The 20,913-nt window shown below is 45.4% G+C and overlaps 1 protein-coding gene across 5 annotated transcripts in view; it reads right to left on the bottom strand.

The window, feature by feature from the left end:
- SDK1 (sidekick cell adhesion molecule 1) overlaps positions 1–17,387 on the bottom strand; it is a 917,480-nt gene extending 900,093 nt beyond the window's left edge. For 4 of the 5 annotated variants that reach the window (XM_058285711.2, XM_058285709.2, XM_058285712.2 and 1 more), the window contains exon 1: positions 16,914–17,212. In XM_058285711.2, coding sequence (XP_058141694.1) covers positions 16,914–17,148 — 235 coding nt within the window. In that variant the 5' untranslated portion in view covers positions 17,149–17,212. Of the gene's footprint in view, positions 1–16,913 lie in introns of all 5 variants that reach the window. The other variant, XM_058285708.1, reaches the window with a different exon arrangement.
- Between the last annotated feature and the right edge of the window lie 3,526 nt (positions 17,388–20,913).

The following is a 20,913-nucleotide window of genomic DNA, read 5'->3' as shown; positions in this document are numbered from 1 at the left end:
CAATACACTCTAGCAGATGACCTAAAAGCCTATTTTCTGTGTATATGTTTTTAAAATGAGACACATCCATGTGTTAATATGAAAAGATTTACTTTACTAAGTGAAAAAAGACAAGGATGCTGAGGCCAGTCTCCAAACTAAGAGTATGGTATCATTTCTATAAAATCAAAGGATTGAGGCAAAAGATATAGGTGAATCTATATTGAATGAAATAGCTCTGAAAGAATACTCAAGAAACCGGGAGCACTGACTGCCTGAAGCAGAGGGATCTAGGGGACCAAGGATTTAAGAAAAGTACCGACTTCACTACACATACTACATACATTTGGGCATGAGTTTAAATCATCTGTGTAATTTTTCATAAGAAATAATCACTCTACATAACGAAACACAATAAAGCTGCAAAAAATAAAATCCTGCCATGAAAGGACACCTTAAGCCTCCTTGCTTATACCAAAGCTAAATAAAATAAAGAGGCTTCAGGACAAAAAGGTATACCAATTTTTACCAAGCATCCTTTCTAGATTTTTTTCTCCCACACATGAAAAGAAAAAACAGTTTCCAAAACATGGTAGTAGAGATTGGCCACTAACCTCAATGTAGATAGGGAAGAATGCGGGGGGAAAAAAAGGGCCACTCAAAAAATAGCAAAGAAAGAAAAAGATGAATGGGCAAAGGAAAGTCCACTCCTGGCAGGCCTCATGGGAACACAGCTACAGAACAAAGCCAAGCTGCAGAACAGAGAAGGAAGATGAAGGCACAGAATGATCTAAAGCTAGCAAGGTTAGAAAAAGGAATTCCCACTATGCAATTAGTCTGGAAAGCAGAAAAATGAAAAGAAAAATCAAAACACATGACCTTTTTCATTTGTCATAATTGACTAAATACCTATTCAGAATCAATGTAAATTCCCTTGGTTACCTTAAGAGCTTTATGTTTATAATTACTATAATTTGTGTATATATTTGTAATATTTGTATATATTTGTAATATAATTCAAAGTTGTCAGTAATGCTGATTAAGCCACCCATTTAAAAGGTTTGAGGGAGCGGACATGGCTCAAGCATTTGAGCACCTGCTTCCCACAAGGGAGGTCCATGGTTGGTCCCCGGTGCCTCCTTTAAAAGTAAAAAAGTTTGAATACTATTTCACAAAGGAAAGTAATTTGACTAACTTAAGCAAAAAAAAAGAAAGGGGGACAGACTAGAAAATAAATATACTTGAGGAAAAACAAAGTCCAAACCACAGAGCAGCTCTGAGGCTACAGGGATTTGTAGAGCTCCATGAAAATGATTCAAAAGATCACATGGCAAAGAAATGGCCAGTGGGGGCCCCTGCAGTGTACCAGAACTGTCATCTCAGAAAATGGTAAATTTTCGTGAGCTAAATGCCACTTCCCCAGTCATTGCCTACTGTACTACAGCACTCATACATACAGCATTCCTAACTTACACTATATTATAGTTAATAGAAAGGTACTTATAACTAAATTCATACTTAAGTTTATGTATAATATACATGTAAATTTAAATTCACTCCTAATTTTCATTTATAAGTACATGCTTCCTGTTTGTTATACATAATACCATGAAAAGCTTGAACTTATTGAATTGATTGCCTATTAGAGTTGTTACTGGGAGAATTTGCCACTAGAATCAGACAGGAAAGATTAAACACTAACCAGAAATCGATGGTACAAATGTGTTCATCAATCCATCTTTCAAAGGAATTTTTACTCTTACAAGCAGTCTATAATTTAAAACACTACATGTCTTCTTTAAACAGTTGAGCAAAATAAGATTCCAAATATTTTAAGTTCCCTCAAAAAAACAAATCTCCAAATCCCTGACCCCGATTGACGCATCTCAGTCTGAACCACTAAACTACTTTAATACCATGTTGCTCTTAAAATCCACTAATAGCACACTTTGGTAAGTAATTTTAATTGTTTTTAAAACAAATGGTTATTGTTGAAAGAGAATTTCAGAAAAAAAAAATCCCCTATAACATAGAAAATTAAGTTTAAGCAGGCTGATCTAATAGACCTTCAATCACACTTGCTGTGCATCACACCATAAAACTCAGTAATTTCTTATCCATTTTTGACTTAGTATTATATCCCCATTACTTTTTAAATCTCTTATTCTTTTTTATAAGACTTTACATTATTTCTTATTTCAAAAGCAATCTCGACTCATTATAGACAAACAGAAAATAGAGAAAAGTAAAGGAAAATAAAGCATCCACAATTCTACTCACCAGAAGACAGCTACTATCTATATCTTGGTGCACTGCCCTCCAGAGCCCTTCTTATTTTCATATATATGAATGACCCTATGTCAGAGAAAGTCTATTCTTGGAGACTTTTCCACAATATGTGCTCATAGCATATGGAGAGGAGGTACGACAGAGAGCATAGGCTCTGGAGACTGCTAGTGCTGCATCCAAAGCCCAGTTCTACGCACTTAGGAAGTAGGTGACGTTAACCTCTCTGTGCATCAGTTTTCCCATCTATAAAATAGGGAGGGCTGTGATGAAGATACAAGATAATTCATAGAAAGGCCCAGTACATATGAGAAGCATTCAACAAAGACATGCTATTACTCTGTGCAAAGCATTCTGTAACATCATTTTTCACCAGAGATAGTCTGAGCAGCCTTCCATGCCACTCAGATCTACTTCTACAGCATCCTTTTTCAATACCACCATAGTAGTGTAAACAGTTCTCTCATGTGCAACATCAGCCACTCTACAGGAAGCCAGGAAAATAAAATTCAGATCCTCATTATTTTTGTCAAGGTTACTTGCTATTGGCTAGTATATATAGGGATAGAACTCCAGCCAACCCAACTTGCTCCCTATAATGGAGAACTGGGAATCAAAGCTTAGAACCCCTAATGTTTCCTCACTGGTTGATGTGGGAGAATTCACAGGCCAAATGTGATTCAACTTTAAAAAAAATTTTTTTATTGCCAATAGCAGCTATGAGGAATTCAGTTTATTCACCCAAGAAAGAACAACTTTTGAAAAAAATCATGGTTTAAGAAAAAGAAACTCAAGCTATATTAGCAGCTAATAAAATGATAAATTATTTTTAATTTACCATGATGGGACAATCTACACAGAAACATACCACAACTTATGTTTTATACATTTGATTCACAAGAGAACAAAATTAGGGTTGCAGATGACTTATCTTTTCAATACTCCATGACATTAGATTTTCGTTAGTTTCAAGCACAGAAGTTGTTGGAGAGAAACACGCAGCAAACAATACCAAGTTGTTACAATGCAAATGACTACATTCTCATCTGACATTAATTCTCATCCATTAAGCTTCTTTGTATATTGACCATGTCCCTCCATTCTGGTTAAACATGAAAATCATTTTTGACATTTGGTCCTTCTACCTGTTTGGCAAGAATCCTAAGATTATGCAGACTCTTTTCATCTGAATCCTTTATGGTCTTTCTGAGTGCTAATGTGAATTCCTTGACTTTAATAGGACCTGCCTACTTGTATCTCTACTAAGGTCGTGTTTAAGCTGATCTCTCAGAGTCTGAACCCTCCATATGTCTTTAAACGACCTTCAACACGTCTTTGGGTACCCGTCAGCATCAATTATATTTGCCCATGCCCCAAGAAACTATAAATTCCATGAAGGAAGAAACTTATTTGTCATTGTATCCTTATTGCCTTATTAGTCTTGCTCACTGAAGACCCTCAATAAACAGTAAATGACTGAATGAACTCTACTGTCTTCACTCTTCAGCTAATCTGTATACCCTGCAATACTAGTAGAAATTTTTAATATATTTCAAGTCACAAGGCAAATATAAATTACTACCTCGCTTCCTGCCACTTAGCACTTGGCTAATTGCATCTCACGTCTTTCTCCCTTTTCAATTTCTTTCCTCATTGAAGTGCATCTTTTATTAATTCCTTCAACAAAAATCTAAAAATGATCAACTCCGTCTTTGTCTACAAAGTCTGTATTTCATTCTTACTCTTGAATGTTACTTTAAATGGATACAGATGTCTAAGTTTTGGTTGTTTTTGCCCTCAGCACTTTAATTATTCAAATCATCCTCTATGAACAAAACATCTACCAATGTAGACTTTTCCTCAGGATGGTTTGGTTTTGTTTTCCAGTATTTGACCTACAACTAGGTTGAATTTATTCACTGTGATTCTTGAACCCAAGGATTCAGGTCTTACACTGATTATGGAAAATGCTCAACTATTATATCTTCGAATGGAGCCTCTCCCATTCTTTTTCCTATTGTTGGAAGTTCACAGAATATGGGACTTTCTTATTCTAAAGTTCAAGAATCTTATCCACTCATTTTATCTTTTTCTCTCAGTAACATATTCCAAGCAATTTCTTCTGATTTTCTTCAAAATTCAGTTTTCTCAACTACATCTACTCTGCTATTTAACCTGTCCATTGAGGATTTTTTTCTTTAAGTTAATGGCCATAATTTTCATTTCTAGAAGTTCTACTTGTGTTTCCCCCCAAATCAATGTGTTCTTTTTCCAATCCTTGATGTTCTTTCATTATAGTCTTACTCCTTTTACCTCAATTTAAACAAGTAATTTCTTTCAGATGTTCTGTCCTTTCTACTTTCTGATATACTAATTCTACTTGCAACATCTGTTGACTCTACTTCAGAATGATTCATTTCCTTGTGTGCCTGGCAATTTTTTTAAATTGCAAGCTCATCTTCAGCATGAGTTGTTTCTTCTGCAAGAATCCTATTTTTTTTCCTCTGCAGAACATTTTCACATGTACTTCAGAGGCTTCTATGAGCTCAACAGTTCTGGGACACATTTTGTGCTAATTTATCAGCTTTAGGGTTAGTTGCACTTAAATTTAGATATACCCCCAAAGTGACTCAGTCTTAGGGTTTAGATGTTGTGTAAGCACACACATAAGAGATTTCCTAATTATGCACAGACCCAGGAGAACAGCAAGTTTCTTTGCATTGCCCCAGAGTAGTGGGCAAGATTTTTTAGTCTTCTCACAAATAGAACAGCTCTTCGACTTTTCTACAGGAGGACTTCAATCCACCTTCATGCAGACCTAAGGTCAGGTTTCCTGTTCCCTCCTGGGCATTAAATCCTTAGGACAAAGGCTTTGAGGCCTATATCTAGATCTGAAATCACCACAGGCCTTAAGCCCCTAATTATGGCCCCAGCTTTGAATTCTCTCTTCACTTCCAGCACCTGGGAATTTCCTGGTCTTTCAAGCTCAGGAATACTTGTTTTTTCTTCTATTTTGTCCAAAGTTTCTCTGTTTATAAAAGGGTGGGGTTGGGAGCCCTCTACATTGGTTCTGGTAGCACTGCTATTAGAAAGCCTCCGATAATCACAAAATATGAAATGGTGATCACTTCAGAGAACTGTCATGATTGCTAACCATTTTGCCACATGACAAAAGACCCCTTTTTTTCAGCTTTGAGAACAATTTTCAAATTTGGAAAAAAATAAATATCTCCCAAAGCATACGATGATCATTTTGTCACTACAAATACCTTATTTTCTTTTCCTGTTTGAAATTTTCAACAACACAAATGAACACACTTGTTGATTCCATTTTCTCACTACCCATTCATTTCATAATCACTTTGTTTATACTCTTAAACTCTATTGAAATTATACTTTTAAATGATCACTATTTCCCTACTTCAACAAATCTAATAGCCTTTTTTTGTCCTCATTCTCATCCACCTTCCTGTAGTAATACTGATGTTCAATTTTTCCATCCCAATCCCATCCAGGGTTCAAATATTCATTATTCCTATATTACAACAACCATTTTCTAACACATCTCCAAAACTCAAGTATCCTCTTCTTTCCATTTATCCAGCAAATCACTGCCAGATGAATCTCACTGTAAGTCCTCTCTAATCATGTCAACTGTTGATACTCTGCACTCTGTACTGCAGTGGCTCATTAATATCTAATAACATGGAAAGCAAATAAGGAGTTATAATCCCTGTCCACAAAAGTGTAACCATACCACCTAACATTGACTGGATGCACACTATGTACTTGATAAGATGCTAAACATTTTACATGCAATCATATCATTTGATCCTCACAATAGCTATTTAAAGTAGGTACAATTATTATACTACTTCAGGGATGAGAAATATAAGGTTTAAAGAGGTTAAGTAGCCAATTCAAGGAAGCACAGATAGCAAGTGGCTGAGTCAGTTTTATTTGATGTTAAACCCATTCTCTTAAACACCACACTATATGGTGTTTATATATTAAATATTTAGTATATATTGATACCAAAAGTACAGATCTCTCCAGAGATTGCAAAACTCATATAGCCAAACACGTCCTTAAAAGCTTCTCTAGGATGCCCCAAAGGCACTTCATATTTAGGATGTGCAAAACGAAAACCATGATCTACTACCAAACCGAGGTGGTCCAGCCTCACTGAGACTACACTAACCAATTAGTCAAACAAGCCAGAAACCTGGCTATCACCCTAACATAATCTCACTAACCACCCTTAATCAACCTATTACCAAACCCTGTCCATTTGTGCCTCCTAAATCACTCTCTATGCCATTCCCCACTCCCATCTCCAGCACTGCATCCTAACCCAAGTTACCACTTTTATCTCAATTTCTGTGACAGCCTAACTAATATGTGCTCATTCATTCTGATTTTTGCTAACCCATTCTCCATTTTGAAATGATGATTTTAAAATACAAATCTGGGGAAACGGACTTTGGCCCAGTGGGTAGGGCGTCCGTCTACCATATGGGAGGTCCGCGGTTCAAACCCCGGGCCTCCTTGACCTGTGTGGAGCTGGCCATGCGCAGCGCTGATGCGCGCAAGGAGTGCCGTGCCACGCAAGGGTGTCCCCCACGTAGGGGAACCCCACGCGCAAGGAGTGCACCCATAAGGAGAGCCGCCCAGCGTGAAAAGAAAGAGCAGCCTGCCCAGGAATGGCGCCGCCCACACTTCCCGTGCCGCTGACGACAACAGAAGCGGACAAAGAAACAAGACGCAGCAAATAGACACCAAGAACAGACAACCAGGGGAGGGGGGGGAATTAAATAAATAAATAAATCTTTAAAAAAAATAAAATAAAATAAAATACAAATCTGATCATTTCACCAAATTTGGACTCTGGAACAAAGAGAGCTTTAAGTCAATCTTTATTTCAGGATCTGAAGTGATACAAATGGAAAAGACTGGAAGCTAGTGGTAGCTGGGTTTCAGCCTCATAGAGAAAGCCAATTTTCAGTGAAAGTCAAACTTAAAAAATTGCACAAGACAGAGTATAAACTATAAGGTAAACTATAATCCATAAGCAATGCTTCAATATGTGTTCATCAGTTATAGCAAATTTCCCACACCAATGAAGACTGTTGTTAATGTGGGAAAGTGGGAGGGGTAGGAAGTGGAGCATATGGGAATTTCCTATATTTTTTAAGTAACACCTAAGTAATCTAAAATTTCTTTTAAATAAAATGAATGTATGAAGCAAACAGAATCAAAACAGGTGAGAAAAGAGAGTGCAGTACCTGAGAGGTTTCAAGGACCTGGCTCTAGTTACTTCTGAGGTGCAGCTAAATCCTAAACTAGCCAAGTTAAAAGATATTCTTCCAGTTACACTATGATGCTTCAGATCCCACCAATAAAAATCCTTCCTTCTCAAGGTAGTTAAGATTGAGCTTCTAGCTTTACAACCAAAAGAGCCTTAACTAAGAAAAAAAACTTGGTGGTGGACTTGGTCCAGTGGTTAGGGCGTCTGTCTACCACATGGGAGGTCTGTGGTTCAAACCCCGGGCCTCCTTGACCAATGTGGAGCTGGCCCCTGCGCAGTGCTGATGCACGCAAGGAGTGCCCTGCCACGCAGGGATGCTCCGCACGCAAGGAGTGTGCCCCTAAGGAGAGCTGCCCAGCGTGAAAGAAAGTGCAGCCTGCCCAGGAATGGTGCCGCACACATGGAGAACTGACACAACAAGAAGACGCAACAAAAAGAAACACAGATTCCTGTGCTGCTGGCAACAACAGAAGCGGACAAAGAAGACGCAGCAAATAGACACAGAGAACAGACAACGGGGGGTGGGGGGAAGGGGAAATAAATAAATAAATCTTAAAAAAAAAAACTATTAGCAGCCAACAAGACACACTTAGAAAAATGGGAACTGCCTACAAGGCAAAAATAAAACAAATTCTATGTAAAGTAAAAATACCTTAGGCCAGCAAATATAAAAATGTGCTCAATGTTTGTAAGCTCGGATGTTCTCCTTTTAAAGGTGTCACATAAAATGCTTTAGGGTAAGAGCCATGTTTCTTTCATGTTCTGTAAATCATCATGGCTTACTGTAAGTGTTGAATAAATGCTGAATAAAAAGTTAGAAGTAGAAGCATGACTAAATTAAAAAGTTATATCCCTTGGAACTCATTCCCTCTGGGTACAGTTTATACACATGTTCATGTAAATAAAATTACTTTAATAATACTTTACCACTATTTTATTTCCTGTTTGAAATCTCACATTGCCAGGTATTATAAACTGTGCTCTCAGCCCAAAATGCTATATATTACATAAGGATAATGAAAATTAGTATACCATGGAAAAAATAAAACAAATTAGTTGTGGAAACCACAGATTATATACTAAACAAACACTTTCGGTTGCCATCTGGTGGCTCATATATTAAAGCAACACAGACACCCATTGTATAGAAGGACTGGTCACAATCCTTCTATTCTTTCAACATCAACCCTAACACCTAGGGAGAAGGCAAGATAGAATTGTTCTTCACTTTGAAAACAGGCTCCTCCTCATGAGAAAACCACATACATATACTAAAAAAAAAAAGGCAAGAATCAGGCTAAAGAACCTACAGCCACTACCATCTCTGGGGATGACCATCCTTATCTCAGTATGAAAGGTTAGTCCTGTGTGATATAAAGTATGAAATCCCTCCTTACTCCAGACCTGGAATATATTCCTAACTAGCCTGCTGGGCAGCTAAAACTCCCACCATAAATTATTCTCAATAAAAGCAACTACAGGTCTTCCCCAAGTAGCCATACTAATTTATACTCATTCTTTGATTACTTTATGTTCTTTTTGGGAGAGAAGGATTACTCACTTTTGTAAAATCAACAAATATTTGAAAGCTTCAATATCTCTCATGGTAGAATATAAAGGGTGCTGAAAGGGAGAAAAACAAAACACTGCACCTCCTAAGGCTGACCTCAAAAAAAAAATAAAAGCAAAATCCCTGCAGAAACTATAGTCTTAGCCCACATTCAATGAGCTAATCTCCAAAAATCAGTAACAGATTTACATGACTGACATATGTTGTCAAGAAATTGGATTATTTGATAGCCATTATCTTCACTAGATGTTGTCTATATATCAGAATGCCCGCTAAGCCTGGTAAAGTGAAAAATAATTCTTGTGTTAATTTAAAAGGCCTTTTGATTTACTAAAAGTCCCTAATTAAGACAACTAAGCCAACATAACATTAGGTTGAGCAAAGAAACAACAATCTACAAATCTCCTTAATTACTGATGGTCGCTGTCCAGTAAATATAAACATTCTCATATGACGGTTTTCATATCTTTTAAAATTTCTCACTGCATTAACTCAGAGTAGATTCAATTAGTCTAGTCCTTTCTTCTCCTAGCTTTTTAAATAAGCATCTCACATTTTAAGGCAACTTATTTTTCTAAATTTCAAGCATACACTGATGAATTAGTGCCATAATTAATTTTACAGAACCTAAATGTTTGAGCATGAACATTTTCAGGCTACAGGAAATACATCATGTGTTAGACTAGCACCGAAGGAGACATATACTGCACCTGCGTTGTCTTTAACATTGTAAACACCTTGGCAAAAGTAAAATGAAGAGAAACAGGTTCTAGGAAGCAACACACACTGAGTTATAAAATCCCCAGATAAGAGACATATTTAGAGTCTGGTGAAGGGCAGAAAGCATATAACAACAGAGACGATTAGAGAATCAGAGCAGAACGATCCTGAAGATCTAGTCTAACTCCTCCTATCTAGGCGGTAAAATAGGCTGAGAGGCTAATAGATTTGCTCATATTTCAGGTGAGTTACAGAAAGAAATAAAAACCACATCTACAGTCGCTTAGCTCCATGCCTTGTCCATATACCACACCGTGTCTCCAGGAAAGCTTTGTAAAAATATTCTGGGTTCCACAATACCCATGGGATACCCCTGAGCAGTAGGCCAGACAGAGGCAATCAATGATTCTGAGGCTTGGGTGCTTGTCATTGAAGCCTGACTCCCATAGCACCATTTCTCATTCTTGCATTTGGGATAGCAAGAATAACGTCAATAAAATGAAGTTTTAGGACAAATAATAATCTCTCTCCAGAACAGGTCTTGGATATAGAGATTAATAACTGGCAGGTATCTATCAAACTATGACCTACTTTTGCGTTTCAGAGATTCATTGAAAAACTTTAACTGTAATTTCCATGTACTACCATAGGATGACAAGAAGTGCTATATTCCCCTCAGGTTTGAGGCACAAAATTTATGCTTTTTATTTTAAAAGAGATTCACAAATTTAGGGGGAAATTTTAAAAATGCCTTACAGAAACATTAAGGTCAAATTAACTAAAATAAATGAGAATACTAATTAACATGTTTAGTCACATTAGGTAGAAGTGTACCACTGCTTCTAAGGAGTACCTAACCAAAGATAAAACTATGTCAACACCTTTACATTTTCTTAATAAGATAAATAAAATTAAAAGTAGAATTATCTCCCCCCACCCCCTCGCTGCTTGAACTTGCTGTGTCTGGTCATCTTCTTTGTTTCCTTAAGAGGCACCAGGAACCAAACCCAGGACCTCCCATGTGGGAGAGAGGCACCTAATCACTTAAGCCACCTCCATTCCCTACTTTGTTGTGTCTGTCGATGTTTCTCTCCTCTTGTGTCTCTTGTTACATCATCTTGTCACATCAGCCCATTGTGCCAGCTCACCCTCTTTTAGGAGGCATCGGGAACCTCTGCTCCCTGCTTTGTTGGGTCTCTGGTTATGTTTTCCTTCTTGTGTCTCGTTGTGTCATCTTGCTGTGTCAGCTTGCTGCACCTGCCTGTCAACCAGCTGGCTGTCTTCTTTAGAACCAAACCACAGATCTCCCACATAGCAAGTGGGAGCTCAAGCACTTGAGCCACATTTGCTTCCCAAGATAATTCTACTTTAACTCCTCTTTTTATTATACCTTTTCCACCCGATTTCCACTCCCCATCCTCAGTTTTACTCAACCTTCATGGGTTTAGAATTACAACTACCACTTTCCTTACCTTACAGAAATTTAATCCATGACCTAATCAAAATCCATATTCTGCATTTTCCTACTCACTTTCTGTGTCTGTTCCGTTCTCTAGTTTTAGCCCACCAATGTTACTAGCCTCTGATCTCTGGGACACCTTGAAGAAAACCAGAGAAGGAAAGAAGATGGACACTACACACCACATGCTTTGCTACCTTAAATGCCCAATAGGTGTCTTACAACAGAAACAAAAAAGAACTCTTAAGATAGAAACAATATAAAGGCAACTGGTAGGTAAAATTTAACTACAAAGTTTTATTTGACACCACTTAATTACCTGCTTAATTTTTTCAGAGTTTTGTATCAATTTTGTCCCATAATTTGAGGGCACAGGTAACTTTCTGGCTAGGTGTAATTCCATTATGGAGCTGAGCCTAACAGTAGTTAGATAAAATGTATGCTAAACCAACCAATTTTAAAAAGAAAGTACCTTACAAACCCCACAATTTTTACTTGAGTACAATTAAAAGAAATTTCCAATTGTTCTTCAAAGAAATGGTTGCTTCACTCCTAGTTTTCTATTCCAGGGTTAGTCGAATCTCTGCCAACAGACTGCAACAATTCAGGCCCTCATCATTCTGAGCTGGAATTATGAAAAAAAAAATTGGAAACAAAAACACCAAAACAATAAGCCATTTTATTAGGGGAAAGAGGTAAGTATATGGAAAGGGTTATGCACAGTTCATAACAATAAAATAAAAATCACATGTGGAGCTTTTTAATTTTTTTTCAAGATTTTTTATTTCTCTCCCCTGCCCCCCTCCATTGTCTGCTGTGTCATTTGCTGTGTGTTCTTCTGTGTCCGCTTGCATTCTTGTCTGTGGCACTGGGAATCTGTCTCTTTTTGTTGCATCATCTTGCTGTGTCAGTTCTCCATGTGTGCAGCACCATTCCTAGGCAGGTTGTGCTTTTTTCGTACATGGCAGCTCTACTTGCAGGGTGCACTCCTTGCATATGGGGCTCCCCTATGCAGGGGACACCCCTGCATGGCAGGGCACTCCTTGTGCACATCAGCACTGCACATGGTCCAGCTCACCACACAGGTCAGGAGGCCCTGGGTTTGAACCCTGGACCTCCTATGTGGTAGGAGGATGCTCTATTAGCTGAGCCAAATCTGCTTCCCTGGAGCTTTTTTTAAATAAATGAAAAAATTCACTCTCCAGACATGCAGCAGGTCTGAGAGCCCAGGTGACTGCATTTTTAAAATTTCACTGGTGCTTCTGATGTCCATCATCAGCTAGCACAAACTAGTGTACAACAGTTTCAGCAGGAATAAATAGAATGAGTGACCAGAAAACTGACTAAGGTCAGGAAGGAATTTCAAATTTGAGACCTTGGATGTGGAACAGATATGCATGAAGACAGATTTGACGTGTGTAAAGGTCACTAGAATTTGGAAGAGGTGGGGGAGGACTATAAAACCCTAAGGCCAGGGACAAGGTTAAAAGGGAGAGTCAGCCATGGCATCTCATTAAGAAGGGTTAGAAAGTGGTTCTCAAACTTGGCTGAGTATCAGAATCATCTGGAGAATTTTAAAATATCCTGATGCCCAGGTCAAACTTCAAGTCAATTAAAGCAAAGTCTGGGAGTGAAATACAGGCATGGATAATTTTTAAAGCTCCAGTTTAAGAAATACTGTGTTAGTAGAGGTTCCTGGAAATGAGCAGGTTAATTTGAACAAGGAGAAAGCAAGGTGGTACACACTAGGTTAATGGTTCTCAAATTGTGTAGTATATCAGAATCACCTGGAAAACAAAGAAAACATAATGAGGCTCCTTGAAAAACAAAAGGAGTTGGCCCTCTATGGTTTTACCAAATTCCCAAGATGATTGTGAAACACAAAGTTGAAGAACCACTAGCCTAAGTGACTGGCATTAACTCCAAATGAGAAAATAAAGACTATGAACAACCTCAAAACATCAGACTCTACCTACCCCTCTCTACTTGATGATACCAGATTCTATAGCCCTTATCCTGATAAGCAAAGACACTGGACTTCACACTTACAGGACTCATGACCCCACCACCATCCTTCACCTCAGAAGTCATTCTTCTGGATCAGGGGTTCTTAACCTTTTTTGTCCCACAGAACCCTTTGCCAGTCAGGTGAAAACCATGAACCCCTTGCTAAGTCCACGCTATACTGGACGTTACTTAATAAATATATAATACCACCATCAACACGTTCCCAAAATAATGATTTTTTTGAATTTCAGTTCAAGCTCAAGGACCCCTGGCTGAGAACCCCAATCTAGAACATGCTCCTCCGCATCCCAGTTGATCGTAAAGAACGCAAACATTGCCACCTGCCTTTCAGAGTTAAATATTAGCTCTCGAGGAATCGAAAAAACACACACATACATACACACATCAACAAGCGGAGTGTAACTCATAAATCCTCGTTACCATTAAGAAGAAATCCCAGGATGTAGTAAAGTTATTTTTGGAAGATCTGAACCCATTAATTGTCAATACACACCTTGCTCATAACTTCAGCTATAAATATGAGACTTATCAATATTGTAATAATATCAATATTACAATATGACCAAGCTGAAGAACATGAAATTCTGTTATAAGAAGATTTAGGGAGAAATGAGAAATAGCTACGCAGTAGCTGCAGAGTAGCTAGGTACATACTAAGAGGATGCTTAGGGCTAGTTTCAAATTAGTGGTAAATTTCCCTTTTAGCCTGTTACATTTTATCTAATAAAGATTCAAGAGAATTCATTCCTGTACATACCACCAACTCATCATTCCATCAGAAATTTCTATTGCAGCCACAGAATTTTCATTTTCAAGATACATGAGCTTTTGTCAAATGATGACATAGTTCCTGTAATATGAATTTTCAATGGTATAAAAGATGACGGACATATTACATGTTTCACAGAGAAGAGAGAACAGAAACCTGTCAAAGAATTTAAAATTTGTGACAACCTATTGGAAGTTTCACACTATAAGATCTGTACACTTTTATAAACCATATAAACGCAAAACAGATACCAATGCTTTAACTGGCAACCAAAAATAAAGATGGACTGTTGCCTTAGTACTTTTTTTTTTCATTAACGTTTTCACTGTAAGAATGCAATGCTTTATATAGCCTTTAAAGTGCAAGTGATAAAATTTGAAATCTACGTAATAAACTTCAGAACAAAGCTACTGGCAAATGTTTCCCACCACCTGAACTTGTACACAAATGTTTAAATGTATAAATAGTACAGGTCTTACCATAAAGTGCAAGTCACCGTTTAAAACTAACAGGAAACTGTAATAAATAAGCATGTCTATTTTAAAAGCCATCTTTAAGTGATTTAGATTTCTTCATCTGCACCTGGCTTCTCTGGCCAACTACAGACCCCATTCTACAAAGCGACTTAAGTCATTAAGCAAAAGGAAGCACAAACGACACAAAACTCTTCCAAGCAATGGAGTTAAACTAACCAGAAATATAGAAATTACATTTCATGTGGCAAAACAATGAAAGCAGGCAATTTTAAGGCCTTGGTGAAGGGGCCTTAATTTGGGTCATAATTTGCACCTGACCTTAGCCAAATGAGGGAAAAGCATGAGAGTCACAATTTAAAGGAATAGTAGCGTTAGCAAAGGAATTACGATTTAATAGCTAAAATATCAAATGACAGTTGAGTTCTGACTTCTGAAATGTTATTACATCTCATTCTGTGTGATTACGTGCAAGTCACCCTCGCTGGACGCTGAAGAGGCTAAGTCTGGCACACCCGGGTGCCTCCCTCAGGCTGCAGCTTCTTACTGGGATAGTAGTATTCCACCAGGCTGCCAGCCAACTCCACAGATTCTAGAGCTGCCAACGCAAGAAACATACAGCTACCTTTTATAGAGACCTCGCCAAAAGGACTGAGAACAGTTATTTCTGCCTTTTCCTCGTTTGCTTTTATTCTTTGGTGGGTTTTCCTCTATCTATGAGTAGCAAGCAGACTGGGGGGTGGGGGGATTTTCAGAAAGACTGCAGATTGGGGCGGCAAAAGCGCCTTTCCCCACAGGGCCGTCTCCCTTCCCAAAAGGTCACCTCGAGGCCCCAGCTCCTCTCCCTACTCCAGAAAGTCGTCACCGTTCTAAACAGAAGCCAACAGGGGGAGGAATCGGAGCCAGGCGCGGAGCTGCGGGTCCGGAAAGTTTTGCTCCACCAGCCGCGCACGGCCACGCGGGCCCGGGCAGGGGGCGCGGGCAGGGCCGGGGGCCGCCGGGGCGCTGCGGCCGGGGCGGGGGGCGGCGGCGCGGGCCCGAGGTCACGCAGGGCTGCGCGCCTCGCCCGCAAGGGCGCCTCCTCCAGCGGGCTCGGCGACCCCGCCCGCGCCCCGCGCCCCCGGGGGCCCCGCGCCGTCAGCGCCAACGGGGGGAGGCTCGGGGACCCCAACGAAGGGAGGCTCGGGGGCCCCAACGGGGGGAGGCTCGGGGGCCCCAACGGGGGGAGGCTGCGGAGAGGCTGGGGGACCCCAAGGAGGGGAGGCTCGGGGGCCCCAACGGGGGGAGGCTCGGGGGCCCCAACGGGGGGAGGCTGCGGAGAGGCTGGGGGACCCCAAGGAGGGGAGGCTCGGGGGCCCCAACGGGGGGAGGCTCGGGGGCCCCAACGGGGGGAGGCTCGGGGGCCCCAACGAAGGGAGGCTGGGGGACCCCAACGAGGGGAGGCTGCGGGGACCCCAACGGGGGGAGGCTGCGGAGAGGCTGGGGACCCCAAGGAGGGGAGGCGGGGGGAGGCTCGGGGACCCCAACGGGGGGAGGCTGCGGAGAGGCTGGGGACCCCAACGGGGGAGGCTGCGGAGAGGCTGGGGACCCCAGCAAGGGGAGGTTGAGGGACCCCAACGGGGGGAGGCTGGGGGACCCCAAGGAGAGGAGGCTCGGGGACCTCAACGAGTGGAGGCTGCGGAGAGGCTGGGGGACCCCAACGGGGGGAGGCTGCGGGACCCCAACGAGGGGAGGCTGCGGAGAGGCTGGGGGACCCCAAGGAGGGGAGGCTGGGGGACCCCAACAGGGGAAGGCTGGGGGACCCCAAGGAGGGGAGGCTCGGGGACCCCAAGGAGGGGAGGCTCGGGGACCCCAACGGGGGGAGGCTGGGGGACCCCAACGGGGGGAGGCTGGGGGACCCCAACGGGGGGAGGCTCGGGGACCCCAAGGAGGGGAGGCTGGGGGACCCCAACGGGGGGAGGCTCGGGGACCCCAAGGAGGGGAGGCTCGGGGACCCCAAGGAGGGGAGGCTGGGGGACCCCAAGGAGGGGAGGCTCGGGGACCCCAAGGAGGGGAGGCTCGGGGACCCCAAGGAGGGGAGGCTCGGGGACCCCAAGGAGGGGAGGCTCGGGGACCCCAAGGAGGGGAGGCTCGGGGACCCCAAGGAGGGGAGGCTCGGGGACCCCAAGGAGGGGAGGCTCGGGGAGGCTGGGGGAGGCTGCGGGACCCGCCGGGGGCGGGCTGCGGGGAGGCTGGGGGACCCCGCCGGGGGCGGGCTGCGGGCAGGCTGGGGGTCGCAGCGCCCCGAGACGCGCCGCGCCCCCGCCCCGCCGCGCGCCTACCTTGGGCGAGCACCCGGGACAGGTGCAGCCGGAGCAGCAGCAGCGACGCCCACCACGCTCGGCGGCGGCTCCCGGTGAACTTTGTCGCCCGCCTCCCGCAGCGCTGCCCCGCGGGCGCCGCGTCCCGGGCGCGGGTCTCCACAGCTCGCGGCGGGTTCGCGGCCGCCGCCCCCCGGCGCCGCCCCCCGGGGCCCGCGCGCTCCGGTGCGGGCGCCGCGTCGCCTCCCGCGGCCATGCCGAGGGGCCGCCCCGCGCCCCCAAGCCCCGGCGGCCGCGGGGTCCCGGCGAGGCCGGCCGGGAGCGCGAGGCCCTCCCGGGCGCCCCGGTGCGGGGCGGCGGCTCGCAGGGTCCGCGCCGGCAGGGGCGCGGCGCGGGCGCGCGGAGCGGAGGAGAAGTTGTCCGCGAGGGAAGTCGCCGGCGGGCGGTCCCGGCCCCGCAGCGGCCGCGTCTCGGGCCCGCCGGCCGCTCTCGGCACGGTCGGGACGGCTCTGAGGAGACGCCGCCGCCCCCGCCCGGCGCTGAGGAGAAAGTGCGCCCGCCCGCGCGCCGGCGCTCGCCCCGCGGCCGCCGCTCCCATTCACAGGCGCGCCGCCCGCGCCCGCCGCCGCCGCTGATTGGCCGAGGGGCGGCTCTCCGAGGCCCGGCCCGCCCCCGCCGGCGCTCGCCTGTTTTCAAACTCGCCGCGCCCGCCCGCCTGGAATTTCGCGCCGGGCCGGGCGCTGGGCTCCGGCCGCATCCCGCGCCGGCTGCGCCCCCTAGGGACGGGCGCGGGCACTGCAGCCCGCGGGCCGGGGGCGTCTCGGCACGCGCTGCCGGGGCCGGCTGGGACCGTGCGCAGGTGCCGCGCGTGGCGGCCGCGCGCCGGGACCCCCCGGGCTCGGGCCCACCCGCGGGCCGGGCCCCGCACGGGGCGGGACAGCCCGCGGCCCGGCGCCCCGGGAGCCGCCCTTCTCCGCCCCGCGGGCCCACATTCTTGGGCGGTTAAGCAGCGCGTGGCCAAATGAGAAACGCGCTCGGCTGGGGTTGCGGCTGCCAGCAGCCAAGGGCGTTCTCCCGCGCGGGGCCGCTGCCTGCAGAGAGGAGGGTGGCGGCGGGCTTTTTAGGGGACCCCAAGGTCACGGTGGGCCCTGGAGGCCGGGCGCGGGCCGCCTCCCGCCGGGGGGAGCTCGTGCTAGGAGCCGCCGGGGTGCGCGGAGGCGCGGGGCGCGGGCCCGCCGGCACGTGCTGAGCCTCAGGCCGCTTTGCGGGGTGCACTCGGCGCCCTGGAGGCGGCGGAGGCCGGCGGCCTTCCGGGAGGAGGGCTGGAGCCCGGGAAGGTGCACACCCGCGAGCGAGGCGCCTCGGGGCTGGGCGGTGAGGCGGGGGGACGCTGCGCGCCTCGGGGGGCCCGCCAAGGCGAGGGCGGCGGGGTCCTGCGCGCCTGGCGGGGCGCCCAAGTGCCACCGCGGCCGGACGGTGCGCTGCGTCTTTATCGTGTTTCGAGCATTATCCCAGCCTGGAGGGAAGGCCGCGCGCCAAGATCCCAGGCGCGGGAGTGGAGGGCCGGTCCCTGGGCGGGCGCTGGGCACTAGCCGGGTGGTAGGCCCCTTACATCCACCGTCACCGATTTAAATCCGGAACAATGACAGTGCGAAGGAAACCAGGGGAAACTGAGGCTCGAGGATCCCAGCTAAATGGAGGAGGTGGATTCCCGAGGAGATCTGGCCCGAGGCTTTGCCCCCTCCCCACACCTTGTTGGGGGCGGGCAGAAAAGTCCAACGCCCCCGAGGTGCGTTGATTCTCCCCGCACAGTGCCAAGTGCGCCGGCTGGGCCCTGGTGCCCTGAGGATATGTGGATGAGCGTGGGGGTGAGGAGGCGTGTGAGCCTCTAACGTGCCCATTACAGGAGCGCCTAGGAACAAATAAGCAGGACTAGGTGCATTGCGCGCTTCCCCGGGGACCGGGCACATGCCAGCAGCGCCATACTGCCAACTCCGGTGGCCCATTGCACAGATGAGCAAACTGAGGCTTAAAGGCGTCAAGTGACTTGCCTGAGGTCAGGAACTCAAACCCCAGCTCCTCCGCCTCCAAGCACCTCCCTTCTGCTCAGAGATGCAGGTGAGGTTGTGGGGCGACAGGTAGCAAAGCTAAGGGCTTTAAGATCTTAGCTCCACTCTGTCCATGCTGAAATGTGGACGAATTGCTAACTCTAAACTCCTGTAAAGAGTGAAGAACCATCCCTGTCTTAGAGGGCTGTGTGAGGGAGTGAGGTAACCCACAAACACTTTTAGCGCCCCTCATGCCAGGTGGCAACGCTTGTCCCAAATCACACCCACTTTGTCTCCAGTTGGGTTTGATCCACATTTAAGTGCTTTCAAATAGCAACGAATGGTCCACTGCTTGGCATGAATATGGCTTGGGCAACCCCTTGACTTCAGGGCACTCAGGGAATTCCCAGAACCTTTCACTGATGAGCGATTCGTTTTGCAGGTAAGGGGAAGCCTTGTGCAAACTTGTGAGAGGATCCTGGGCCTCACTGCTACTCCAAAAAGCTCATGAGCCCCCGCAAGGAAATGTTTGATTTTGATGTAATCCTGGGCAAGGAAGGCTCAGTTCTTGTCTCCATTTTACAGATGAAGAAATCAAGCTGGAGACTTAACATACACCAAGGAATCACATTAAAATGGGAAGACGAGTCCAGCTCCTCTGAGTCCCCCCTTTTTTTTTTTATGATTTATTTATTTCTCTCTCCTTCCCCCCGTTGTCTGCTCTCTGTGTTCATTCGCTGTGTGTTCTTATGTATCCGCTTGCATTCTCAGCAGCACCAGGAATCTGTGTCTCTTTTGGTTGCATCATCTTGCTGTGTCAGCTCTCAGTGTGTGCGGCGCCACTCCTGGGTGGGCTGTGCTTTTTCGCACAGGGCGGCTCAATGCGGGGCACGCTCCCTGCGTGTGGAGCTCCCCGCCATGGGGGACATCCCTGTGTGGCACAGCAGTCCCTGCACGTGGCAGCACTGTGCATGGGCCAGCTCATCACATGGGCCATGAGGCCTTGGGTTTGAACCCTGGACCTCCCACATGGTAGGTAAACGCTCTATCAGTTGAGCCACATCGGCTTCCCTTCTGAGCCCTTTTTAAGACCTCTCTCCACCACTGGACTCTACTGGTACTTACATGACCCTTTAGATTAAGATACTAGGGGGAGGGGCGTTGTTTACACAGTAGGTATTCTTCCTCAAAAAATAATGTAGAGAAACGCCTTTATGATGCTGGGGAAGGGAGATAGCTCCAGGATGTGACTGGACTATTTCTACCCAAAAGGCTAATTAAGCCCTCAATTTTATTCAATTCAAGGAGAAATTCTCAAGAAATGAACATTTTATACTTATACACTTGCCTTTAAAAATCTTTAGCCATAATATTCTAAAAGGCCACAGGGTCTAGACGTCCATAAAAGCTGACCTTTTTTTTTCCTTTAAAAAAAATGAGCTGTGGCTGTCTCCTACTTTCCAGAACAAGAAGTTAGGATGATTTTCCCACTCAAAAAGGATGGGGAGGGGAAGAAGAGGGGGAGCAAGAGCCAGGAAAAATTTTCAAAACAAGTGGTCGTGTAGGTGGTGTCAGGACTAGCAGATAGATGAAAGGCCACCTGCATCTCCCTCTTTGTAATCTTCGGCCTTCTCCAAAAATCCGGAATCTGCATTTTGCCAAGATCTCCAAGTAATTCCTAGATAAAGTTTGAGAATCACTAATCTAAAACATTATGGTAATTTCCTTTATCTCTCTCGGGAATTTAATAAACACGATTACCCTTGTGCTCTCTCTTTCTATCTTCATTCCTCTTTGCTTTACCCTGTCTTTCCCCTCCCTCCTCTTTTGCCCTTCATGGACCATGAGATAAAAGGGAAGCTTTAAAAGTGATAGCATGATAATTTTATTTTAAAAGTAGAGGATGTTGGGAGCAGATGTGGCTCAAATCGTTGAGCACCTGCTTCCCACATGCGTGGTCCTGGGATCTCAGG

Source organism: Dasypus novemcinctus, chromosome 23 (assembly GCF_030445035.2).
Source record: "Dasypus novemcinctus isolate mDasNov1 chromosome 23, mDasNov1.1.hap2, whole genome shotgun sequence".
In the NCBI taxonomy this organism is placed as follows: domain Eukaryota; kingdom Metazoa; phylum Chordata; class Mammalia; order Cingulata; family Dasypodidae; genus Dasypus; species Dasypus novemcinctus.
This window is presented reverse-complemented; position numbering and strand designations above follow the sequence as displayed.